Below are 17,459 nucleotides of genomic sequence, written 5' to 3' on the forward strand. Positions count from 1 at the left end.
GTTAGCACGTGTAGGCACAATAAACTCTTTACATAACAACTTACCTGCGTCACTAAAAGGCTGCAAGATCCCTATATAACTCACCTTGGATGGACCTTTCGGATTATAATGATAGCCAAAATTTTACGTTCAACAAAGTATAGAAGCCCACAGCGAGAAGCACCCCTACAAAAGGGATAACACCAACAACCACGCCTACCTCAGTCCACCAGTGCAGCCTTAGTCGACCCCAAGGGAGTAAAAGAGTCCGCTGACACTTGACAAAGGCTTAATAGGATAGAGGCTCCAAAGAAAACAGCTACTCTCCTTAGAGTCTTAATAGACACTCGACACTAACCATAATGAGACTGGGCTTAGCTTTGTAATTCACACACAAAACAAGAGTATATCTTATAAGACGAGCTTAAATCGTATGCATTAGGTCTGCCAGCTTGTGCCATGAAAGCAAGTATATATACTTATGAATTGATCTAAATCAAACGCATTAGCTCTGCCAGCTCTCACAAAGATAAGAGCCACTACTCACGGCGCCTTAGGGGCATGAGCCCTATATCCTAATATTAGACCACCTTATCACTAAAAGCTACTTGCCCATTGTACAAGTTCATTAAATTAAAAGTTTAACGCTTCTTAAAAGCTTTAGCTTATTTTTTATTTAGTTAAGAGCTTCCAACCATATGACAAAATATTTCTCAGGAATAAACTCAATCACAATCGGTATAAATCTATGGTTAACCCCGCAAATTTCAGAACACTGCCGTAAATAATTCTACACTGGGAAGCTTTTATAGGAAGCCGATTAATTCGACCTGGGATGGCATCTACTTTAATTAGTAACTTAGGGAGTGCAAACGAATGGAGCACATCAGACCTTCTTACAAAAGCAGTTATTTGCACATCTGCTGGAGCCACCATCCGGTTATCAACATCCAACAAACGATACCCTCCTTTTCTAAATGTCTCCTGCTGGTCTTCTATGTAAGAATCAATTGTATAACACGAAATTCTTTCAGCGCTTTCTCTAGAGCTTGGAGTGTCTAAATTGCGACAAAATTCGTAAGATCAGTACCATTGTTTCCCAATCGCCTTAAAATTTCACCGGGGCCGTTTTACTTCTTCTATATAATATAGGTTAATTATAGAAGGAAACCACAACCCTACTAACATCAACATTGGCACAATAGTCCATCAAAATTCTAATCGTTGACGGTTCAAGAAATGGCGATAAGAAAATTTAGTAAGAAGGATTACGCATCTATATATATAACAAAGACCAACACAGCCACTGCTACTATCATCACAAAACCATGGTACCGGAACAGGTCTTTCCCTAGTTCCCCATGGACAATATCACCAAAATATCGACTCCCGTAAAAGACATATTTATATTTTTCTACACTTATTAGCCCACTCACGTGCGCTACTTTCGCGATTTACTAATTTTAATAACTTGAAATAAGCTAAAAACTTAAACCATTCAGGTCTACAGGGACGACTCCTACAGAATTTAGGGTATTCAAGCAGCTTGTCCCACACCCACAAAGAAAGAGGGTTTAATAACAACCTAGAGAAATAAATGACTGAAAGACACTGCCCCAAAATGATATAAGGCTCCCGCACTGGGCGAGCACCAATCCATGTTAACCTAATAAACCTACCAACCAACACTCAAAACACTACTTGATTAAACGGGTAAAAACATAAACTTCGATACTTACCTCTGTGAAGACTAGGAATTAGGTATAATACTACAATCGACAAAAACATAACATATACCCCCCCCGCTTTATGAGGAATTGAACGAAGGATTGCATAAGCAAAACATAAAATACCACTCAGGCTGAACATGGATTGGCGTTTTTATAGGATTAGCAGGCCAATAGTTTAAATGATTCCCTAACAGCTCAGGATCCACACACACTAAATATATAAAAAGAACCTAAAGCAAACATAACCAAAAAAGATCTTTAATAGTATAGAAGGGGTGGAAGGCACACACATAGTACCTCTTTCAATACCCAAAGGGTTATTACTCCCTTTCTCATGTAAAAAAAACAGGTGTAAAAAAACAACCGCCACTATCACAAACGGTAAGAGAAAGTGTAAAGTATAAAACCGCTTTAGAGTTGCATTACACACGGTCCAACCCCCTCATACATAGCGGAGCATACTCTCTCTACTACGGGGATCACTCTAAGTATATTAGTAATAACAGTAGCCCCCCAATATGACATTTGCCCCCAAGGCAAAGTGTAACCGAGGAAAGCCTCCGCATAGTTAACAAAAACAAATGCACCCCAAAATACCACACTGTCTTATCTAAATAAGACCCATAATACAGCCCACGAGCAATGTGCGCATAAATACAGATAAAAAACATAGAGGACCCATTTGCATGAATATTACGCAACATTCATCCTTTTTCCACATTACGCATAATATGTACTACAGAATCGAATGCCATGTCTTCATGAGCAGTATAATGAGTTGACAATAAAAGACCCCTTAGAAGTTGGATAATTAGGCACAAGCCTAGTATAGAGCCAAACCTTCACCAAGCGTTTAAGTTTACAGGACAAGGCAAATCATAGAACCTGTCATTCATAATCTTCACCAACTTATTAGTACTTCGTCACGGACCAACCCTCTTAGGCGTGTTAATATTATTCACAGTATTGTTACCAACCATCTCATAAGAAAGGCCTACACCTTGTTTATGAGTTTACAGCTCACACCTCTTCCTCGGCCACCTCATGAATTTTTGTATATTATACAGGCACAAACCCCCCGCCACACCGCATTTTTTTATGAGTACACATAAGCTTGGACCCCCTTTTTACACCTCTGAAGACACCCAAAGTGTTAAGTGTCCAACTTTGTTTTTGCTCCATTTTTACTTTATTTTTAATTAGACTTAAAGCGACCAACAACTTACGCTTCAAAAATTTTTTTATTTTTAAGATACACGCCTCGTTTTCGAACCGAAAACCACATGAGCAACCAGAGCTGGGGTAAATGAGGAAATAAACGTCTCAAATCCCCATTATCCTACAGCTTACAATTAGCTATAGAGCCCAAGTAACTTAGAATTTAAGGGTCAAATTCACCACTTTCTCTGCCAATAATTAGGTTGAATCTCATGTGGTCCTGAAGAATGCTTACTCCCCGCAAAGGCTTTGTAGCCTTTCAAGCATACACTAAAACCAAGTTAATTAGGTGTAAGGAGGACCCGTATTGACCAGTTTTTAAATAGACCATAACAGCCTAACAATAAACGAATTAACTGTAATTTTGCTTATCTTATGGATTATTTTAATAAATTATAACTATTAATACACCAATAAACTTTAACTATGAGCATTAATAACTACTGACCCCGTCTTTACTAACATCAGGAACACTGTCTTCTTCACTTACAACCACATTTCTCTGCTCGACTGGCTGACAGACATTAGCTGGGACTTCAGGCTCCACAACAGCTATTTGTTCTTCTAAAGGAACATAGCCACCCTCAGCATGGGGGGCCCCCTTCCTCCTGATTATCAGGAACAACTTCAGCGACACCATTCACAACAGCATCTCCAACAGCTGAAATAGTTTCAGGTAATGGGAGCACCCTAACAGTGTCACCCCCTCCGCCCTGACATAAGTCCCCTCCTCCAACGTCTATTCTAAACACTCAGTTTTTATATGAAAAAAAACCATCTCACACACCCCTTAACAGTAAGCCTTTTTTTGCAGCAAACCCCTGCCTAAGCCACTCTCATACAGCCTCTCTAGTGCCCACACATTCAACAATCTATCACTAAGCAACACACTCATTTACATAAAAAGAACCCTTTTTATAAGTTAATCAGCCTATTATACAATATTATTTATGTCATTACAGATCCGTCACAAAGTATTGCTTTAGCTAAAAACTCGCTCGCTTAAAAGAGACCTTAAAGCTATGCATAAGCTTTTGGGTTAACAAACCCAAAACTTCAATTAAAATAAAGCTTCGCAGGGTCTTGTTGCTCTTCTTTTACACACAGGCCTCTTCGCTTTACCCTTATGCAAGAAGTACTAAAAATTTATTTGCCCCACTTTACTTCAAGTAAGCTTTTTATGAGGCAATCGTGTGCATTTCTTTAGAAAGATAAATTCTAAAAACCTCAGTGAGATGAGCCTAAAACTAATTAACTCCTCTTAAATTGTTTATAAAGAAAAGCTTTAACTTTTTCTTTAGGAATCAAAGTCCTACGTACTATAATACTTCTTTATAACACCTCAGAGCAATAAACTACTTTTGAGCTTAGCTTCATCAAAGCAACTGGGCCATCCCCCCACGTACAACTAAGCTAGGAAGAATTTGTAGCTCTCAGTTATATTAACATTAGCAACTAAACACAACTTAAGAGACAGGCTATCTGGCTTGAGAATAAGAATCTTATACCCTAAGCAAATTACTGGGATTTTCAATTAACAGCTCAACATTCTAGCTTAATTTATTCACCCAGCGTACACTAATTTCATTAAAATTTTTGCCCAGAAGGCAAATATAGTAATTATTGCTATGTAACCATCCTATAACCAGCACATTTAACAGCCTAACGCCACGTTTATTTACATAAAAAGGCCCTATACAATATTGTCTATAGCACTCAGATCTGTGACAGAACATTGCTTTGCTTAAAACCTTTTATACGAACTAACTCACTTAAAAGGGACCTCAGGACCAGACATAAACTTCATCACTTGTAGTCTTTGTAAGTTTATAACCCACCTAACCCCCTTTTAGGCGTGTTAATATTACATACTATTGTTAACACTTACTTTTTAAGACGCTCACAACCTTGTTTACAAGCTCACGCTTCTACGTTTCACAATTTTATTTAGCTTCATTTTGTTGCTGCACACCACATTTTTGTCACCTCTATTTAACCTGCTTTCCTATTTCCTCCCCTCCAGATCAGCCCCCCCAGGCATTAGTGTGTCATTTTGATTTTATTTTATTTTTGATTTACTTTTTTGCTTAGACTTTAAGTGACCCATGAATTACGCTTTGGGAACTTTCATATGACTTGATTTCTATTTATTTTTGATTTTAAGATACAGATAGTCTAGTTTTCAAACCCCAAAAAATCACATGAGCAACCAAAATTAGGGCAAACGAAAAAAATTAACACCTTAGATCCATTTCTCCTGCAGTTTACAATTAACCACAGGAAGCAAATAGCTTAGATTTAGGTTTAAGTTTGTTTTTTTCTACCACTAATTAGGTTAAGTCTCACATGACTCTGAAAAATGCTTACTCACTGTAAAGGGTTCAAAACCTTATCTACAACAGGTTGTAAAGCATAATCTAAAACAAGTTTGGACAGGTATGGGGCATTCGCAACTAGATTTTCAATAAAATACACAATGTCAAGTAAAATTAAGTTTTACTTTGACTTATAAGTTATCTTAACTAAGGGCTTTTTACATGCATCAGGCAACAGGGTTTCCGTGTAAAAGGACAGGAGAACAGGCCTTGCGGTCACTGTACCGGCCGGTAACAGGAAATGCGGTACACTATAAAACCTCATTCTTAAGGGTTTCCACAGTGTTTGGTTTTTTTTTGTCTGTTACTAGCACAAATCCATTACACACCGCCTTTTTAGAACCCTTGTTTTATTCTTTAGGTGGGTGATTGCTGCTTTTTGGCTGCATTAATAGGACTGTTTTATTTTTTACCTAATTTGCAACCCGTTTTAACCCTATTTTTTAATAAAATAGCAATACTAATTTTAACAAGAACCAACGACACGCCCTACCGCCACTAATTGGCCTTCAGCTTCATAAAAGGCAACCCTTTTTATAAAACTAATCAGTTTATTGCGTAGCATTATTTAAGCAATGACAGAGCCAGGGCAAAGCGTTGCTTTAGCGAAAAAGTCCTTTCGTACAAAATTAGCTCATTTTTAAAAGAGGATAGAAACTGAACTAGCTCACGCCGTTCTGAACTCAGCTCATGTTAGATTTTAAAGGGCGAACAGACCCACATTAGAAGCTTCTACGCCTCTAGGATATCTAAAGCCAACATCGAGGTCGCAATCTTCCCCTCCAATACCATCTTTCGGGAGAAATTGCGCTGTTATCCCTAGAGTAGCTAGCCACACATATAAAGTTAGGAAATACGAGTTAGATTTATATAATAGTGAAAGACTTATTTTCACTGATCTCCCATCAAAATCGTATAAGAGCCAAAAACTCCAATTAAGATAAAGCTTCATAGGGTCTTGTCGTCCTTCTTTTACATAAAGGCCTCTTCACCTTAAAGTTAGTTAAATTAAATTTTCAGACACAGCACCTTCTTCGTTAACCTTTCATACCATCCTTCAATTGAAAGGCAAATTATCGCGCTACCTTAGGACGCTCACGTTAACGCCGCCGTTTACAACAAACATTACTCTAGTTGCACTGGGCAGGGACTACCTTTTACTTACATCAAAAGGAATGTTTTTGTTAAACAGTCGAGAAGTTTAGTTTGCCGAATTCGTTTAAAAACTTTTATTTAGCCTTTAGTTTTTTTAAGGTAAAACAAAATAGTAATACCAAATAAATAATATTTTTACTCGTTTTTATCATAGTCACTGGTCCTACAACCATAGGCTTATTTTAAAGTAAATGAATAACCCAATTAATCTTTTTTCCCCATCTGGTTTTAGTTAAAATACACTAATATCTAATAGCCAGTTTAAAGCCTATAGAAACCCAATTTTTTTTAACATCAATTTTAGTATTTTTCAGCTTAACCCAAAAAATTTTACCCCTTAAATAGTTAAGGAAAATGCTTACACATCTTTTTAAGCCAACCAGATATCTAAAAGCGCGAATAGTATCTAGCCGCTATTCTTTAGTTTAATTAAATCTCTGCCACGATTTCTTAACTCAAAAAAATAACTCTCTTTTATTCGGGAAAATTAAATTCTTAAACTTGTCTTGAAAAACCCTTATGCAAAAGGTACTAAAATTTATTTATACTATTTTAATTCAAGTGCACTTTTCACAAAACAATTATGCACGTCTCTTTAAAAAAGATAAATTATAAAAAGCCTCAGTAAGAGGAATCTAGAACTGACAATTCTAAGTTATATATTAACTACTTTTAACTTATTTATGAAGAAGAAGATTAACTTTTTCTTTAGGAATCAAAGCCCTACTTACTACAATTTTTCTTTATAACGCTTCGAAGTTCTAAGTGCCAAAAAACTACTTTTGAACTTTGCTTCATCAAAGCAACTGGATCATCCCCCACGTGGCACTAAGCTTAGGCCTAACTAGACTATGGAGAATTTGCAGTTCTCAGTTATATTAACATTAACTACTAAGCACAACTTAAGAGAAATACTATCTGACTTAAGAATGAAAATCTTATGTTTTCCCTAAACTACTTAAGCAAGCCAAAGCAAATTACTGCGATTTTGAATTAACAGCTCAACGTTTTAGCTTAAACTATTTGGCCAGCATACACTAATTTCATTAGAACTTTTGCTTGGAAGGCAAATATAATATTATTTACTATATATGCATATTATAGCCTAGCAGCAACTTCCGTTACTGCTACCTTGTTACGACTTTTCACAGGTTTCCCCGCGAGCGACGGGCGATTAGTACTCATCTGATTGTATTCAGGGTAATTTTATTTTTAACCCTTACTTACAAGTCCTTCTTCAAAGGCAAGTTTTCTTATCTTATTTGTCTACTTAGTTGAGCTACCTTTTAGTAGCTCAATCTTTGAATTATTGCTTAAGTTACATCTGTATCCCAGATTAACCTTGTCATAAGCTGCATGTCAATCTGAATTATTTTTGAAGTTGTGCTACATGGGCATATAGCCAATTCTAGTAGCTGCACCTAACTAAAAGTAACTTACCTTACCGAACTCAGCAAGTAAAATAAGAGTTAGCTTCAGTAATAACCAAAAATTTTACCCGGACACTCACCATATTAGAGTAAACAACCATACACACGCACTAATAAGACAAGGCTCAAATGTAGGTGGGTTATCCTTTAACACCCAGGATCCCCTGTTTTCTATCTCAGACACCGCCTATTTATTTCTCTTTGACAACCAAATGTTTAGTTAAGAGGAACTTTTGTTTTAAACTATGGATAACAGGGTATCTAATCCTGGTTTCACTTCATAGATTCGTTAGAAGCTCACTAAAACTTTAGGAATATAACCACAAAAAACCGTTAACATTACACTGCACCTATAGTTTTTTTATAGTTTTATAACACAACATTGACTCTAACCAATCCGCTTAAATTTATATTCGAACTGAATCTAACCGCGGCTGCTGGCATTCATCAATTGACCCCGAATTTGTCAAAAAGCTGGGTTAAAGTTTCCTTTATTAACCAATTTTCCCCACTGATGTTGAACTTGCACTTAATTTGTTCAAGCCCGCATTTAGAATCATGAGAAGCATTTTGCCCATAAATTTAGGGCCATAATCAAACCCTCCTACAGATTTGACACAAGGTACTAAAGTATCCATCTTCCTCATTTTCAATGAGACGCTTTAATTAAGCTACTGTATCTTCTATTTTAGGTTTATTTTACTCTTCGTAAAGGCACCATGGTTTTTATGCACAAATACGACACCACTAATATTACAAACAGTAACACACCAGCTATTAGGATATATAACCTTAACCCGCTTCTTTCAGCCATGAAACTTAGAAACAAAGACCCGCTAATTTCTCTGTACTCGTAATTCATAAGACCCATAAGGACCGCTCTGGCACAACACCTTCTGACGAGAACCATAAACTCTAGATTAAAACGATACACTTCATTGGGGTAGATCCTTAAAACATACAAGAACAGGACTATTACACCCCTAACGTAAGTTAGGAACAATAAGAACCCTAACAACCTTCTAACCTCCAGTGCAACCTCCACACATGCAATTATAGACCCCCTCAATAGCACTAGCCCTAAAGAAATAGGTTGCTTGGCAATTAAGACAATCGAAAACACAGCCATCAAAATTACACATATGACTATAACTCTCATTATATAAACATAATTAAGCTTACGCCCCCCGCTACCACCAGCCCTCATACTACCAGCTGGTAGGTAAAATAATTTTTCTGAACAATTTCATTCAAACAGCTGAGTTGACCTAGTCCCTTATGGGCACCTTGAGGGCCCAATAGCTCTAGTCAACCTTGATCCAGACTTTGAGCTACCATCCTGGACCCCTTAAAGAAGGCCATTTTTCTGGGGTGGGAGGTTAGCCTCTCTATGAGCCACATTCTCAAAAAGAATCTTAATAGTTTGGCTGACGACCAAGGCTTAGACCCTAATTTTCTAAGCACTCCTCATCACAAAATTAACCCTACAAAGGGAATAAGAAATACTCTGACTCTCTCATATTTCTCAAGAACTACTACAAACCCAAACCTCTCTATTTTCCTCCCTAATACCCCTCCTAAGATAATAGCCCCAATATACAGGCTAAGAAAAGGAGTTTGTATATTTAAGTGCTCATTAATCCGCAAACTTCTGCTATTAACGTAATTAGACCCAAGTATTACTCTAAATACAATCCGTGCCCTATAAAAAGAAGTGAAGATTAAACCTGTTAGCTCTAATAAATAGCACCCATAAGTTATTCTTCTGTCTATCATTCTTAGCTCAATTATTAGGTCTTTAGAGAAAAACCCTCTTATAAACGGGGCCCCTCTCAAGGACACAATTGCAACCGTTATTGCACCCATTCTTACCGGTAATCCTTGCCACAAGCTTCTTAACCCCCGGATATCTTGGATTCTTTGGTTTCTATGAATAACACCCCCTGCGCCTAGAAACAACAAAGCTTTAAATACCGCATGGGTTACTAAATGAAAAAAAGCTACAGACGGAAGAAGGATTGAAATCGAGAATATTATTAACCTTAACTGCCTCAAAGTCGAGAGTGCGATTACCTTTTTTAGGTCAAACGCAAACACAGCCCTTGACCCCGCTAATATTAGAGTAAATAGTCTTAAGACTATAAGTATTTGAGTCACAAAGGGATTAGCTCTGATAATATAAAAAGAGCGAAGAATCAAATAAACCCCAGCTGTCACCAATGTCGAAGAATGCACCAAAGAGGAGACCGGTGTGGGTGCCGCCATGGCAGCAGGTAGCCATGCGCAAAACGGCATTTGTGCGCTTTTAGTTATACCTGCAAGAACTACCACAAACCCTAAATTAACCCATGTCTGCACTGGGTGGTATATATAAATTAACCACCCCCCTTCTCTTAAAAAAATAGAAACTCTAAAAAGTACAAAAACATCCCCAATTCGATTAGTCAAAGCTGTCAACATAGCCGCAGATAACCTCTTATTGTTCTGGTAATAAGCCACTAATAGGAATGAGGTGAGCCCTAGCCCGTCTCAACCAATTAAAAGTATTACTAAATTAGGAACTAAGATTATAAACACTATAGACAGCACAAACAACCATACTAATCCCATAAACCGCTTGTAGTATGGCTCTCCAGCTATATACCACTTGCAGTAGGTTGCTACACTTCCTCTAATTACCAAAACCGTCCCAACAAAGACTATTCTTACGCTATCTAGTAGAACTCTGAAGCTAAATGAGAGACAATTACTCTCTCAAACAGTAACTTCCAATAAATAAGCTTTTCCAAAGGTCCTCCCTCTAAGAATAAATAAGTATCCAATCAGAATCAGTAAAAGTAACCCTAAGTTACTTTTTAATTGTATGATACTATTTTTACGAGCCATCTCTTAGTAACCTTGACATCAAATCGTCTCCGCATAGTCGCATCACCATAACCAGAAGGGCCAAGCAAATTCTGGCTTCGCAAACAGCTAAACATAGAATTAGTAAAATTAACCAAAACTGATTTATTAGAAACACATGGGTTACAAACAATAAGCCTAGTCTTATTATTTCAAGCCCTACAAATAAACACAAAAGGTGTTTGTTTATACGGAAGATTACAAAACAGCCTATACTTATTAAGAAAACTCCTCAGGAATTTTATTCAAATCATAGCTTTAAAACACATAGTTTTCTACGACTTACAAGGCCGTCGCTTCAGCAAAGCTTTTAAAACTACCTACCTTCTATGATCCTCCGTATAGAGACACAATAAGACACAAAAAATATAACACTGAATACACGCGATTGCAACTTCAGCGGCTCCAAAAACACCTCCGCCCATTATTAACCCTTTAATACCCCCAACTCCTGTAAGCAGCCTTCTGCTATTTAACCAGCTAACTACTAACTCTCTCCTGCATATAGTTAGAATTACTTTACCAGCTCCCAGATTTAGTGTCAGACGTAAAACTAATGTTAAAGGGCGAAGTATGCCACTAATTAGCTCAACCACTACTATAAAAGGCACAAGGATTAACGGGCAACCTGTTGGAACGAGACTCATCAACCCCTGCTCAAATCTGCATAAAAGACTAGATAAAACTAAACAAGTTCAAATAGACAAAGCAAAGGAGAACCCGAACACAAACTGCCCTCTTACAGGAAAAAGAATGGAAAGTTTCCAGACAGATTTAGTATCAGAATTATCATGAACAGACCCCTTATTACTAGAGGAAACCCAGATAGCTTTAGTCCCTTTCCGTTCAATCGAATCATCGAATAAGTAAAGGATAGCACCAAACTCCGAAAAGAGCTCGTACTTCTACCCTTAGTGTACACGTCTCTAAATAGCACGGTTATTGGCACTATAGAAGACAGCAACCATAACGGCATAGACAACCAAATTAAGTTATAGCTGTGAGCATCAAATCTAGAAAAAACATCTATTAACATGACTTTAAATTATTGATTACGCGATTTCTTATAAATATAAGTGATACACGTGTTATAAGGGTTAGTTCACACAAATGGCAATTGGCTATAAACATGCTTCCTTCCTGGATAAAGGTCTCGGGTACCTGCTCAGTCTATTTCACCACATAAACCCCCACTAAATACAACCCCTCGCTGGCTTACTAGAGCCTCTCATAGAAGGAACTTAAAATATATTAGAGACCCAAAAGACACAGCGGACCCATAAGAAGACACCCAATGTCAGTGAGCATAAATATCAGCGTAGTCTATATACCGTCGAGGCATTCCTCTTAGGCCTAAGAAATGCTGAGGAAAGAAGGTAGTATTTACCCCAAAAAATATTGCTATAAAATGGGCTTTCCTCCATTTCTTATTAAAGCATACTCCAACAAAATTTGGCAACCAATGGTTAAGACCACAGAACACCCCAAACACCGCCCCTATTCTTAGCACATAATGGAAATGAGCCACCACATAATATGTGTCGTGTAGAGACACATCCATAGAAGCCCTAGACAGTAAGACCCCTGTTAGCCCTCCCACGGTGAATAAAAACAGAAACCCAGTACTTCAGTAGGCGGCAGGCTTTATTTTGAATTTTCTTCCTGCTATAGTTGCCAGTCATCTGAATACTTTCACCCCTGTTGGAACAGCGATTACTATAGTTGCGGTAGAAAAATAGCCTCGAGTATCAACATTAAGACCTACGGTAAACATGTGGTGAGCCCACACCATACACCCTAACCCTCCAATTCCGATTATTGCGTATACTATCCCAATTAGACCAAAAACCGCTTCTTTTCCAGAGCAATGCATAATTACTTTTGATATCACACCAAAGGCAGGTAGAATAAGAATATACACTTCCGGATGCCCAAAAAATCAAAACAAATGTTGGAACAAAACGGGGTCCCCCCCTCCTGCGGGATCGAAAAAAGTTGTGTTAAAGTTTCGGTCAAACAAGATTATTGTGATGCCCCCTCCTAGAACCGGAATTGAAATAATTAAAAGAACTGCAGTAACTCTAATCCTTAAAACATAAAGCTCCGCTCGTTCTCCTTTCATTTCTAACACTGGCATATTTTTATTGGTCCTAGCAAAGTTAATAGCCCCCACTAGAGAGCTGAGCCCAGCTAGATGTAGTGACACAATAAGAACATCCATCCTAGGGCCCCTATGATAGGGGTACACAGATAAAGGGGGGTAAATAGTTCATCCAGCACCAACTCCTTTATCCGTTCTAAAGGACAGTATTAGTAAATATAGTGCATTAGGAGATAGTCAATAACTTAAGTTGTTTATTCGCGGGTAAATTATATCTTTACCTCCTACTAGCAGAGGAATCAACCAATTACCGAAAGCTCCAATTAAGATAGGTATCACAGCAAAAAAAATTATTATTAAGGCATGCGTTGTAACCACCACATTATAGAATCAATCTCTTTTTAAGAACACTGCTCCAGGATGCCCCAGTTGCATTCGGATCATTAACCTCAACCTTGCTCCAAACAACCCTCCTCAGACTCCGCTATACAGATAAAGGGTTCCAATATCTTTGTGATTTGTTGATCACAGCCATCGACGTCACCAGGACTCCACTTCTCCATAACCCCCTACTTCTTCCTTTTTTAGTATTTTTATCATTTTATTTATCCTTACTTAGAAGCCAATCATCTAGCCTTATTAGCCCTTAGAGCCGCACTAGATTTTAGCCTCTTAATATTTTTTTCCCTATACGCTATAGTAAGATATGCCTTTTCAAACCTTCTATTAGATCCTTGAGAACTTTCATTGGTCCCATACTTCCTTAAGAAGCACTCTCGACGTGAAAACCACAGGTACACACAATACACTTCCAACAGCAAAAGTAAGCCTCTTACAATCACCTCTCATCAAAATTCGTTTCGCATAAATGCCACTTCTAGTATTAACCTACTCATTCCAAAGACCCCTCACGATATTCGTGGTAGAGACCCCCAAACAAGATAAGAAGGAAACCCCTTGAGGACAAAATCCCTAACACTCTCTTACCGTAAAAGAACATGTAGGCAAAAGGTATTAACAGCACTACCTCTACATCAAACACGACGAACAAAACTGCTACTAGAAAGAATCGGATAGAAAAGGGCCTCCGAGCTCTTCCAATAGGCTCAAATCCACACTCATATGGACTGCACTTTTCTCGGTCTAGACCCCGCTTTTCCCTTAGTAGCATAAATAACCCCGTAAACAAAAAGACACAATGCAGACAAACGCAACTCTTAACCCCATAACCATTCTTCTAGAAAACTTATGGAAGTGTCTTTAGCTCCCAAAGCCAATATTTTATTTTAAACTATATCTAGCTAAAAAGGGTTGACACCACTAATAGCCCCACAACCTATCGTTCTTAAATTAAACTACTTTTTTATAAGGAAAAATGGTACAAGCCATTTATAACAAAGTTAGCAGCCCTATTATGTTAATTAACTTCCTCACTTAAGAATGAAAACCTAGGCTTAATAATTAGATGCAAACCAATCCTTTTTTTTAAAGTACCATTCTACAAAAAGGAGGTAACAACTACCTATAGTTATGTTTGAAACAAAATATTTTATTTTAAATTACCTTTTTATCATACTTTTGTGGTTTTACCCACTCTTTTGAGCCGAAATCAAAACGCCCCTGGCCTAAAAGCAGTTTCTAAATAAATCTCACCAAGATCAATGCCCCCCCTGCTAGGTTAGCCCCGATCACTATCCTCCACATAATCTTGAATTCTGCTTTGTTTTTGTCTACTAACCTTTTTATTACTATCCTATAAAAAAAGTCAATGTAGAATTTTAGCCTGATTACTGAACCTATAATACAAGCCACGATTACAGCCCTTCCTCTCATTAGAAACACCAATACTTTCGCTAGAAAGCCAAGGAAAGGAGGCATCCCCATCAGTATCAGTAACCCTATACCCCTCGCGGCTCTACTAATCTGACCGCCCATTCTTGTTTTGTTTATTATTGAGCACCCATAAAAAAACAGCCCTACCGACAGCGAGTAAACTGCAAAATACCCTACAAAGACTACTCTTGACCATGTGAGCCCTAACAGCATTCATGATGTATGCACAAACGACGAGTACGCGCTTATTACTCGTACTGAATTCTGGTTAAGGCCCCCTACTGCCCCAATTCCAGCTATCAATACAATTACTACTCACAACCCCTTAGAGGGTATAATTATTGATAAAAAGACAAGGGGGGCGACTTTTTGCCAAGTTAATATTAACCCTCTTGCTAACCATCTGCTGTTCTTAATAATTGAAGGGACCCACGAATGTAGCGGAAAACGCCAGATTTTAACACTGTACCCGCCCCCCTTATCACCAGCCCTCTCACTACGTGCTGCTCTATCAAGGTTACAAAACCCACTAGTATCAGAATTGACCCCGTTCTTTGTACCACAAAATATTTTACACAGGGCTCAGGACTATAGTGACCATCAGGGTTTATAATTACAAGAAATCCATACAGATTTAGCTCTAAACCGAGTCACACCCCTACTATCTCTTCTCTTCTAACCCTAAGAATTGTCCGATCAATATTACCCCTAATCTCACTAATTTTATAGGTCTTACCACAAAGCTTACCATTTCAAGTAAAGGTTACTTATAACACTTGAAAATCATAGGTCTTCTGTCCTTAATTAGACTACTTTACTCAGACTAGTAAGCGCTTGGAATCGCTTTGGTACTTGATTTCAAATCAAAACTGTTTAACTAGTCTGTATGACTCCTATTTTTAACCTTTTAAATGGTCAGGAATCTTATATCAGGACGGAGCATGCTCTTCTTGAATGTACGCATACCACGAAGGCTTTGCGTCTGGGTACTTAAACGTATAGACGTCCCCGTCTCATATTTTGAACCACCACATGTATAACCATCCTCCAAACCACACATATACTAAACATCATAATGCTACCCATACCACATCTACGAAGTGTCAGTACCAAATGCAAGCCTCAAAACCAAAGTGCCGTTGACTGGAAAACTCCCCACGCCATAGTCGGACTAACCTCACCATTAGTCAAAGAGTCCCCACAACTACGTGCATTCCATGAAACCCAGTTAGTAAATAAAACACTCTTCCATACACCCTATCTGCAATAGTGTATGAGTTTCAGTAGTATTCTCGAAGTTGCACTAGGAAGAACACAGTCCCACATAAAATTGTTACCACTAGGCCAATAAATGGCCCAACATCATAATCCTTCAAACGCATTCTCTTATGGGCTTGAGTTACGAATAACCCCCTCCTAATTAAAAGACCTGTCTCGAACAGCCTTGTCGACGACGGGTTTGGCGTGCGGATCCCTGGAGGGGGTCATCGCATCCCTAGTTCACACGAGGGTCTTAAGGCATTATGGAAGAAAGTCCAAAAAAAAGAAAAGAAGAACATTACTTCAGACAGAATAAAAAGGGCAACTCCATCACGAAATCTCTTGATTACGAAGCGAGTATGAAACCCAATATCTCCCTCACGAATTAAGTCTCGCCATCATCTAAAAGTTCTCAATAGTATACACCCCAACCTCATTCCTATTAATAGAAATCTGGGAGTTCGATGCAGTCACAAAATTAACCCTACCGCTATTCCGTTTGCCGAGATAGCCACAAAAAAGGGCCACGGACTTGGACCTGGTACATAGTAACGAGAATAAGGATTACGATTCATTGTTTAGGGTATAAACATAAACATAAAGTTCAGCGGTATCCAATGAGCCGCCAGAACAAAAACATCACAAACTCTTCTCAAGTTTAAGGACTCCCTGTGTGACACCCCCTTCCCGTGACAACAACTTCCATATAGGTATAGTCTAAAACATGCCCTAATAAAGCTTATCAGACCCAGGATAAGCAGGAACACTCCACTTATTCACCCTCCCACGCCGAAAACGAGGATTTCCCCAAATAAGTTTAGACTAGGAGGGGCTGCTATGTTGCTTGATCTTAACAGGAAACACATTAAGACTAGACTTGGGCAGACTAACAAGCCCCCTTTATTTATTACTAGCAGACGCGAGTGCCTCATCTTATAGATAGCATTCACATACCTGAACAAACCTGATGAACACAACCCATGCCCGATCATAATAATAATGGCCCCCACTACCCCTAATACCGTGTTGCTAAGCACTCCTAATAGCACAAGCCTCATATGCGCTACAGAGGAATATGCTACCAAACATTTTAGGTCCACTTGCCGTACACACGCTAATCCTGCGTAGACACCTCCTGCCAAGTTCACCACTAGTAGCAGCACAAAAAAAACGCTTCTAAGCCTTATTTGTATAACTATTATAAATCGAAGCAGCCCGTACCCTCCTAATTTTAGTACCACCCCGGCCAATAGCATCGAACCGGCTACTGGGGCCTCTACGTGAGCCTTAGGTAGTCACAGGTGAAATGGATATATTGGTAGCTTGATAAGAAACCCTAGAATGTATAGCCATCACAATCTCATTCCCCTTTTTTTTACTAGCCTTACCACAGAACTTATCCTCCTCCTCAACCCTCTAATATAGAGTTCTCTTACCCCCCATAAGAAAAAAAGAGATCCGAACACCGTATAGA

At 38.4% G+C, this 17,459-nt stretch overlaps 1 protein-coding gene across 1 annotated transcript; it reads right to left on the minus strand.

Moving 5' to 3' along the window:
• Window positions 1-8,581: 8,581 nt before the first annotated feature.
• On the minus strand, window positions 8,582-9,046 carry LOC134703084 (NADH-ubiquinone oxidoreductase chain 6-like). Its single transcript, XM_063563445.1, has one exon. The coding sequence runs from the start codon at window positions 9,044-9,046 to the stop codon at window positions 8,582-8,584; it is 465 nt and encodes a 154-aa protein (XP_063419515.1).
• Window positions 9,047-17,459: the final 8,413 nt, after the last annotated feature.

Source organism: Mytilus trossulus, unplaced genomic scaffold (assembly GCF_036588685.1).
Source record: "Mytilus trossulus isolate FHL-02 unplaced genomic scaffold, PNRI_Mtr1.1.1.hap1 h1tg000833l__unscaffolded, whole genome shotgun sequence".
NCBI lineage: Eukaryota > Metazoa > Mollusca > Bivalvia > Mytilida > Mytilidae > Mytilus > Mytilus trossulus.

Bases quoted from the DNA above. Each gene is read 5' to 3' on its own strand.
- LOC134703084 (XM_063563445.1), bottom strand. From the start codon at position 9,046: ATGAGAGTTATAGTCATATGTGTAATTTTGATGGCTGTGTTTTCGATT.